This window comes from Pseudoliparis swirei, chromosome 15 (assembly GCF_029220125.1).
Source record: "Pseudoliparis swirei isolate HS2019 ecotype Mariana Trench chromosome 15, NWPU_hadal_v1, whole genome shotgun sequence".
NCBI classification, from domain to species: Eukaryota; Metazoa; Chordata; class Actinopteri; order Perciformes; family Liparidae; genus Pseudoliparis; species Pseudoliparis swirei.
This window is the reverse complement of record NC_079402.1, coordinates 22187464-22196987: the sequence shown is the minus strand read 5'-3', so window position 1 is coordinate 22196987 and position 9524 is coordinate 22187464. Positions and strand designations below refer to the sequence as shown.

General features: G+C 46.8%; 2 protein-coding genes and 1 long non-coding RNA gene across 5 annotated transcripts in view; 2 read left to right on the top strand and 1 right to left on the bottom strand.

Annotated features, from left to right (window-relative positions):
• acads (acyl-CoA dehydrogenase short chain) overlaps positions 1-2768 on the top strand; it is an 8296-nt gene extending 5528 nt beyond the window's left edge. For 2 of the 3 annotated variants that reach the window (XM_056432975.1, XM_056432977.1), the window contains 4 exons: positions 457-594; positions 844-939; positions 1010-1066; positions 1906-2768. In XM_056432975.1, the coding sequence (XP_056288950.1) occupies positions 457-594; positions 844-939; positions 1010-1066; positions 1906-2058 (444 nt within the window). In that variant the 3' untranslated portion in view covers positions 2059-2768. Of the gene's footprint in view, positions 1-456; positions 595-843; positions 940-1009; positions 1067-1181; positions 1412-1905 lie in introns of those variants that run through there. The other variant, XM_056432976.1, reaches the window with a different exon arrangement.
• Positions 2769-4114: 1346 nt separating this feature from the next.
• LOC130205548 (uncharacterized) lies at positions 4115-5073 on the top strand. Its single transcript, XR_008833941.1, has 2 exons — positions 4115-4348; positions 4695-5073. It is a non-coding gene; the product is annotated as an uncharacterized LOC130205548 (long non-coding RNA).
• A 667-nt stretch (positions 5074-5740) lies between these two features.
• Positions 5741-6601, bottom strand: cldn5b (claudin 5b). Its single transcript, XM_056432996.1, has one exon. It carries the CDS (start codon positions 6555-6557, stop codon positions 5907-5909), a length of 651 nt encoding a protein of 216 aa, XP_056288971.1. The 5' UTR covers positions 6558-6601; the 3' UTR covers positions 5741-5906.
• Between the last annotated feature and the right edge of the window lie 2923 nt (positions 6602-9524).

Genomic DNA, 9524 nt, shown 5'->3' with positions numbered 1-9524 from the left:
CACACACACAGGGACACACACAGGGACACACACAGGGACACACACACAGGGACACACACAGGGACACACACACACACACACACACAGGGACACACAGGGACACACACACAGGGACACACACACAGGGACACACACACAGGGACACACACACAGGGACACACAGGGACACACACAGGGACACACACAGGGACACACACACAGGGACACACACAGGGACACACACAGGGACACACACAGGGACACACAGGGACACACACAGGGACACACACACACACACACACACAGGGACACACACACAGGGACACACACACAGGGACACACAGACACACACACACACACACACACACACACACACAGGGACACACACACAGGGACACACACACACACAGGGACACACACACACACAGGGACCCCCCCCTGTATGGAGGGCCAGACAGAGACAACCTGCCCCCCCAGCAAACCCTGGACAGCGGGCGTATCGGCGTGGCGTCTCAGGCGCTCGGCATCGCTCAGGCGTCTCTGGAATGCGCCGCCAACTACGCCCACAAGCGCACGGCGTTCGGGGCGCCCATCGGCAAGCTGCAGGCCATCCAGGTACTTATACACAGGTACACCTGTACTCTGTGTACTACACGGTGAGAGTACATAGAGTACACGTGTACTCTGTGTACTCACGCATCCAGTCCATCATCCTTTTCATTTTCTCCTCTACTATATCATTGTACTATAGTATAGTGTATTACTATACTATAGGACTACACTATAGTGTAGTCCTATAGTATAGTAATACACTACAGTACTATAGTGTAGTGTCGTAGTACTGAAGGTATTTGTCTCCTGTAGTTCAAGCTGGCTGACATGTCCGTGGCCGTGGAGAGCGCTCGTCTTCTCACCTGGAAGGCGTCTCTCCTCCGAGATGCAGGGAAGCCCTTCACCAAGGTACGCTCCATTCCCCCACCAGGTACAGGGGGCGCTCGCTTCACTCACCTGTGTGTGTGTGTGTCTCCAGGAAGCAGCCATGGCCAAACTGTCTGCGTCTGAAGCCGCCACCTTCTGCTCCCACCAGGTGAGCTCCTCCTCCAGGTGACTGTCATAAGTTTATGTGTGACTGTCCCTTTAAGGCCATGCAGGTGCTGGGGGGGATGGGCTACGTGACGTTAATGTGTGACTGTCCCTTTAAGGCCATCCAGGTGCTGGGGGGGATGGGCTACGTGACGTTAATGTTTGACTGTCCCTTTAAGGCCATCCAGGTGCTTGGGGGGGATGGGCTACGTGACGTTAATGTGTGACTGTCCCTTTAAGGCCATCCAGGTGCTGGGGGGGATGGGCTACGTGACGTTAATGTGTGACTGTCCCTTTAAGGCCATCCAGGTGCTTGGGGGGGATGGGCTACGTGACGTTAATGTGTGACTGTCCCTTAAGGCCATCCAGGTGCTTGGGGGATGGGCTACGTGACGTTAATGTGTGACTGTCCCTTTAAGGCCATCCAGGTGCTGGGGGGGATGGGCTACGTGACGTTAATGTGTGACTGTCCCTTTAAGGCCATCCAGGTGCTGGGGGGGATGGGCTACGTGACGTTAATGTGTGACTGTCCCTTTAAGGCCATCCAGGTGCTTGGGGGGGATGGGCTACGTGACGTTAATGTGTGACTGTCCCTTTAAGGCCATCCAGGTGCTTGGGGGGGATGGGCTACGTGACGTTAATGTGTGACTGTCCCTTTAAGGCCATCCAGGTGCTGGGGGTTGATGGGCTACGTGTCGTTAATGTGTGACTGTCCCTTTAAGGCCATCCAGGTGCTGGGGGGGATGGGCTACGTGACGTTAATGTGTGACTGTCCCTTTAAGGCCATCCAGGTGCTTGGGGGGGATGGGCTACGTGACGTTAATGTGTGACTGTCCCTTTAAGGCCATCCAGGTGCTGGGGGGGATGGGCTACGTGACCGACATGCCGGCCGAGCGTCATTACCGGGACGCTCGCATCACGGAGATCTACGAGGGAACCAGTGAGATCCAGAGGCTGGTGATCGCAGGACAGGTGCTGAAGGAGTACCAGACATAGAGGAGGAGCTTCATGGGGAGGAGGAGCTTCACATAGAGGAGGAGGAGCTTCATGGAGGAGGAGGAGCTTCCCTCCAGATGAAGGTATCATGAAGGAGGTTTAGATCAAAGACCACAATCCAGAAGGACTTTAACCGAGTACGTCTCTGGTTTAAAGGGGCAGTACGCCTTTATTTAAACACGTTTAAAATAAGACTTGAAGCCACCCACTGCAGAACGTTCCTGAGGTTCTTCGTGTCCTGAGGTTCTTCATGTTCTTCACCCTCACAGTCCTCCACTCTGCATGTATTTATTTTCATAGTCATATTTGTTAGTCTCCTGCCTGCCACTTTAAAGCAGTAAACAATGTAATGCTGCATTTCTATAAACAACAACAGGTTTATTTGTCACTAATAAAATCAGATTATTAACTTATTTTACTTCAGAACCTTTTATTTAAAAATATATATATATATTTGGAGAATGCCCCCTAAATCTCGTGAATACGATTCACGCTGTGATTTGAGTAAATAAAAAACATTTTAATTTAATTTTTAAATAACCGCTGAGTTGCAGTGAGCGCGTTTGACCGGCAGAGGGCGTCAGAGAGCCGGCGGGATGGTGAGAGTTCATCCCGAGCGGCTGTGGTTCACCTTGTGCCTCCAGAACTTGTACATATCTGTATGTTATTTAATATATGCAGATAATAATAATAAAAACACAATGACGGGACTTTTTGTGATGTTTTTATTTCAACATTAAACATTACATGTGGGAGTTGAACCCTATCTGTTATAAACATGTTTGTTGTTGTGATACTCATGTCGGCCACAAGAGGCTCAAGTCACAAATATATGAATGAACTAAAGAAGAAGTGAAGCTCCCCGTGTGTGTCTCCTAAAGACATCAAATAAACACAAACAAACTGACATGTCAACACATCCCATAATAGCTCTGCGTACTGTCCAGGGTGTCTGCGGGGCATTAAAAAGTCTTAAATTGCTTTTCCTAAAAATAAGGCCTTAGAAAGTCTTAAATTGTCTTAAATTCAGATTGGATTGGTCTTAAATTTTTTGGGTGTCATGTCATTACGAATATGAGGCAATCTGTTCCGCCAGGTCCGTATTTTGCTCCGGTTGCTCTGCGGCGTCTCTGGTGTCACCGGGCACGCCTTCTCTTAAAGGGGCCCCGCGTATTCGGTCCCATCAATCCCCGACAACGTGAAGCATCTGCTACTTTAGAAAACATCGGGGGGGATGCAAGTTCAACAACGGCTTGAAAAGAACGAGTGTTTCTGGTCACGGTCGGTGAAATGCTTCTGAAGCTGCGTTATGTGTCGGGTGGAATCTCACGAGCAGAGCAAGAAGCACAGAGACTAGCGAAGGCCGCCAGCACCGCCGGCAACAACGTCAACGCTACAACGATGGAGGTCACCGGAGGAAATCTAGCGCCGTGTAACAAAGAGCTCATCACCGAAGTCCAACGCTGCAGTGCGTTCTTCATTCTGTTCCACGAGACTCTGAACCAGACCACCACGAGACTCTGGACCAGACCACCACGAGACTCTGGACCAGACACGAGACTCTGAACCAGACCACCACGAGACTCTGGACCAGACCACCAAGACTCTGGACCAGACCAACTCTGACCAGACTACCACGAGACTCTGAACCAGACCACCACGAGACTCTGGACCAGACCACCACGAGACTCTGGACCAGACCATCACGAGACTCTGAACCAGACCACCACGAGACTCTGGACCAGACCATCACGAGACTCTGGACCAGACCACCACGAGACTCTGGACCAGACCACGAGACTCTGGACCAGAGACTCTGGACCAGACAGACCACCACGAGACTCTGGACCAGACCAGACTCTGGACCAGTCCACCCCGAGACTCTGGACCAGACTACCACGAGACTCTGGACCAGACCACGACTCTGGACCAGACGAGACTCTGACCAGACCACCACGAGACTCTGGACCAGACCACGAGACTCTGGACCAGACCACCACGAGACTCTGGACCAGACCACCATGAGACTCTGGACCAGACCACCGCGAGACTCTGGACCAGACCACCACGAGACTCTGGACCAGACCACCACGAGACTCTGAACCAGACCACCACGAGACTCTGGACCAGACCACCACGAGACTCTGGACCAGACCACCATGAGACTCTGGACCAGACCACCGTGAGCAGACAGCTGGACTTCATGTGCTCTCGGTTCAGTGACCAGGTCCAGTCAGGATCCTCTGGAGCTCATGGGCCGTGACACCAGGACCTACTTCAGCACCTCAAAGTAAGTCTAACATAAATATATGTATTAACTAACCTCATGTATATGAGTCTGTGTTTCATATAGTTAAGCTTTACTCGTGTCAAGTTAATAACAGCTATGCATAGGCGCACTACACATTAATTCAACTAATTAAAAATAGTTTTATAATGGTAGTAGAGTGGTGTTTACCTGTCAATATGTCTACATAGTGTTCACTAGGCTCAAGGGATGGCTCGCGTTGCTTAATTTGTAAAAATAGTTTTCATTCATATTGATCCAGTCTGACATTAATCTGAAGTGGTGGTGTCATGAAGAGATGTGGTGACTGTTGTTTGGCTAATGTCTGCCTTTTCTTTCTTTTTTCCAGGAGAATGGACCAAATGTCAACTGGAAGTTTTTATATTAATACAGTTTGAAAAGGATTGTTTTCCTAGTATATTCACAAAAGCTCAGGAGTAGACATGAACCTGTGACACAAACATCCATCACATAGAGACATGAGAACTCACTCACTCACTCACACACACACACACACACACACACACGTACACTCTATTATGTAAATCAATTTGCATTTTAAAAGCAGCTGGAAATGTTATTTATGTTATTTTATAGATTGTTTTTGTTCAAAAGGAACTATGTTGCACGTATTTTAAAAATATATTTACTTGATTTTATAGACATTTGTTCATGGGACTTAAATGTTCTGAAAATGTTATATTAATAAATATAATTTACAACAGCAATGACATTTGTGTTATCCTTTTGCATTACACCAGACTGTTAATTTTGAACAGACATCGGTGTGTTTACTTTGAATTAATTAATTTAGATTAATGTATATTTCCTTCGTACGTTAGGTCTTAAATTTTATTTAGACGTGGTCTTAAAAAGTCTTAAAAAGTCTTAAATTTCACTGGTTTATTCCTGTAGACACCCTGCTGTCCCTTTAAGTGATACATGTATTCATGGTGTTCTTCAGTCACGTGCTCCTGGCGCTTCATCTGAAATAACTCAGGATTAAAATTGATCACAAAAAATGTGCAAACATTTATTGATTTTTTAAAAACCCTTTTTTAACACATTTCACATTTAAACATGAAAGTTGTTGCTTTTATTCTTTTAACTTTGACTTTTCAGACGGTTTATGTTCCTCTTTTCTCTGATTTTTGTTGTTGATCTGCGTGAGGCCCTGATCGCCCCTCAGTCCAGGTTCAGGTCCAGGTCCTGGTCCAGGTTCTGTGTTCCTGCTGCATTGTTCCATGGGGTGAACTTATGTTTCTGGCTCTTGTTTTTTTTAACTTGGCACACTAAAGGTCACGTGTAGTGAAACTCACATGACCTTTGACATCGGTGAGATTTAATGAACACATTTACATTTCGTATCTTTAAATAATGAGAACACACTTGTTTGTTTTGTTGTCTTTATTATAAAAGTAACAAAAGACAGGAAGTCCAAACCGTGCGCGTGTGGTCACGTGGTGCTCGGTGGGAGATTTACAAAGATCTGCAGTCAATCGGAGCAACGTGCACGCGCTCAGTGAGACTTCACGTGCACGTCCCACGTGCACGAGCCGGTTCAGACGTAGTGCTTCTTGTCGAAGGCCCCGCTGGACGCGGTGGCCTTGGCGGGCTCGTACTTGAACGTGTGCGCGCCCCCCCGCGCGCCGCGGGCCAAGGAGCAGCACAGCAGCGCGCCGCCGAGCAGCAGCAGCGCGGCCCCGGCCCAGCCGATGTAGATCGCGGCCCCGATCTCGCGCTTCTTGGACGGCGGCACGCGCGGGTCGTGGAAGTCCACGATGATGCCGTGCGCCATCCAGCAGAGCGGCACGAGCACCGACAACCCGCCGGCCGCGTGCAGCGCGCCCCCGACGCCCACCACGCGCCGCTTCACCGCCTCCGCTCGGATGCAGGTGGTGCACTGCGCGCCGGCCACCGTCACCGAGAGCGCGGCCACGGCCAGCACGGCGGCCACCACCGTGAGCGCGCGCGCCGTCTGCAGGTCGCGCGTGAGCGCCAGCACGGACTCGTGCACCTTGCACTGCACGTGGCCCGTGCTCTGCGCCACGCACGACATCCACAGCCCGTCCCACAGCGTCTGCGCCACCACGATGTTGGAGTCGATGAACGCGGTGACCTTCCACATCGGGAGCGCGCACGCGACCATCACGAGCAGCGAGCCCGCGAAGCCGAGCGCGAGCCCGAGCGGCTCCAGGCACGCGGCGAGCATGGTCCTCCTGATGGGGGGGTGGGGGTCTTCTCCTCCTGATGGGGTGGGGGGCGGGGGTCTTCTCCTCCTGATGGGGCGGGGTCTTTTCCTGATGGGGGTGGGGTCTTCTCCTCCTGGGGGCGGGGTCCTCCTGATGGGGGCGGGGTCTTCTTCTCCTGATGGGGGGGGGGGGGGTCTCCTCCTGATGGGAGGTCTTCTCCTCCTGATGGGGGGTGGTGGTCTCCTCCTGATGGTGGGGGGGCGGGGGTCTTCTCCTCCTGATGGGGGGTGGGGGTCTCCTGATGGCGGTTCCCTCGCGCTCAGCCTCCTCCGCTCTCTGAGGGCTCGAGCTCCGCGGCTGCATTTAAAGGGCCGAAACGGAAACCTTCTGGGGGCCAATCAGCAGCTGGATGCGTGTTTGTCTCAGCCAATGAGGAGGCGAGGTCTGCAGCAGCATCTGGACACACCCACTTCCTGGGAGGAAGTTCATCTGGGAATCCAACTTTTTAATTTGACCCAACCCATGAGCAACTTTCCGTTGAGAAGATAAAGTTTACTCAGCGACCTGATAACAGCATGACGTCACTTTATCATCACACTTTATGAAAGTAGAACAACTTTAAAGGAGAAGATGTAGACCAGCAGCGATAGTTACTACATGAACAGGGGTCTTTGAATGCAACACAGATCTATAATGTAAAGACTGTTGATCTAATATGGTGACGTCACTATGACATAATGTATATAACCTTTATGTGATCATTACTTATCCTTCCACACTCAAAGAAATAACTTGTAGGATTTACTTAATAAAATCCTCGTAACAATTTGCACTAACACTAACTAAGTAACTTTTACTGTTGAAGGATTAAGTAAATCCTACTAGACAGTGTTAAGTATAACATACTTAATTTTAGAGTAAATAACCATGAAAATACTAAGTAATTGTTACTTAATTATGCTTAAACATAACTAATATTTATTTAGCTAATTAAGTAAAGTCTACTTAACTTTTTCACAAACAGAAATTTCAATGTTATGAAATTATTAAGTAAAATCTATCATTTAGAGTTATGAATTAACTAAGTAGATATTATTATACTTTATAAATTAGGATTTACTTAATAAAATCCTCGTAACAATTTGCACTAACACTAACTAAGTAACTTTTACTGTTGAAGGATTAAGTAAATCCTAGACAGTGTTAAGTATAACATACTTAATTTTAGAGTAAATAACCATAATCTATATACATCACAAATCACAGCCACAATGCAATTCAAAATATTTATTTTGTCAGCAAATAAGATTCAATTTTATAAAAACTCTTGTTTTTCTTAAATAAAAATTCAGTGTCAAGAAATTCACACTTAGGATAATAAAGAAAAATAAAATACAAATATATAAACATTTGTTTCAATCTGCAATCAAGTGACAGAACAGGTGCCGAACTTGACACAACACCAACATGAATGTTGAAACAGCTGCTGAACATTTACAGTCTGTGTACATTTATGCAACCCTGCATCACAAAAATTACGTTCCCCCAGACCTAAAATTCAATTTGCAGTTACGTTTGACTGAAATGTATTTCTCTCCAGATTACGTTTGTATTTGACGTATTACAAATACGTCTCTGATCAACGTATCTTTGCCGTTTGTTATCTCTCTTTTCTACAATTCTGTTATGAATTGGAAAAAGCGTCCTCTAGTCTTATTTATTATTATTTTATATGTTTCGCCTGCGTATTCTGACAGCAATAAGCGTTGTAACGGATCATATGAATTGGCGTGAAGATTTACTGCTGGTGACTCTCCTTTATTTTCTTTCTTTAGGTGACAACACATTAATTAAAACTCGTAAACTATCACCACCTCATCACCACGTTAACAGAGTTAGTCCCATACGGGTCAAATCAACTATTAAACTTGTTATAAAATGCGCATCTGTCCGTAATCTACACCATAAAGTTCGCATTTTAACCTAAAACAAAGTGCGCTTCCTTTGAACCTTTCAAAATAAATGTCAGATTTATCTGTTAAGCGGAAGTAGTATAAAACGTCTATATTTATTCAAACAATACAATATAAAAGGCATACACACACACACACTGACAGAAACACATAGACACTCACATACGTACACACACACACACACACAGGCAGAGACACACACATACTCACACACAGACACACACTCTCATACGCACACACACACAGAATGACAGACGCACACACACAGACACACACATACACACACAGGCAGAGACACACACACACAGGCAGAGACACACACACATATACACATGCACGCATACTCTGCAGAATGACCCTTGACCTCCCAATTGTCTCTCAGATATAACCCTCCTGCTTTATATTAAATATATTATATCTACCTAAATATAAGACTTTGAGGTTATGGGGGGAATCCCCTCCAAAACCTTCACAAGAGAAAATTGTCACCGTGCCAATAACCCTTGTACGATGCTTGAAACCAGTCTTTTAGTAAATAAATCGCATCCCGCCAACATCTCCTTGCCTTCAAGGAGGATCGATACGTCAACGGGATCTTCTCCATCGGTGCCACGGACAACCACGATCCTCACGATGTGTTGAGATGCATCACTGCGGCTGTCCACCTGTATATAACATACAATAAGAATTTAGACAATGGTATCAACATATTAATTAACTAACAGCTAATTAAACATTACACAAACTTTGATACAATAAAATGAATGAATACATTTTAAAAACTTACCAGGCAGTCTTCAAATAACGCCTCCTCTTTCTCACCAAGGTACAGGATAAGGCTGCGGATAATAGTTTCTCGTTTCATCCCAATGCTTTGGTTCTGTGAATAAATAAATATGTTGTCAATACTGAACCCCTTCATGCAAAATGAACTGCATACATCTGCAGAAACAGTGAAAGCAAGACTCATTTGTGGAAGCATGGAGTGTGGAGGAACATAGAAGCAACAGAGTA

What these genes read in the sequence shown, in the direction of transcription:
- cldn5b (XM_056432996.1), bottom strand. Translation starts at nt 6,557, where the DNA reads ATGCTCGCCGCGTGCCTGGAGCCGCTCGGGCTCGCGCTCGGCTTCGCG.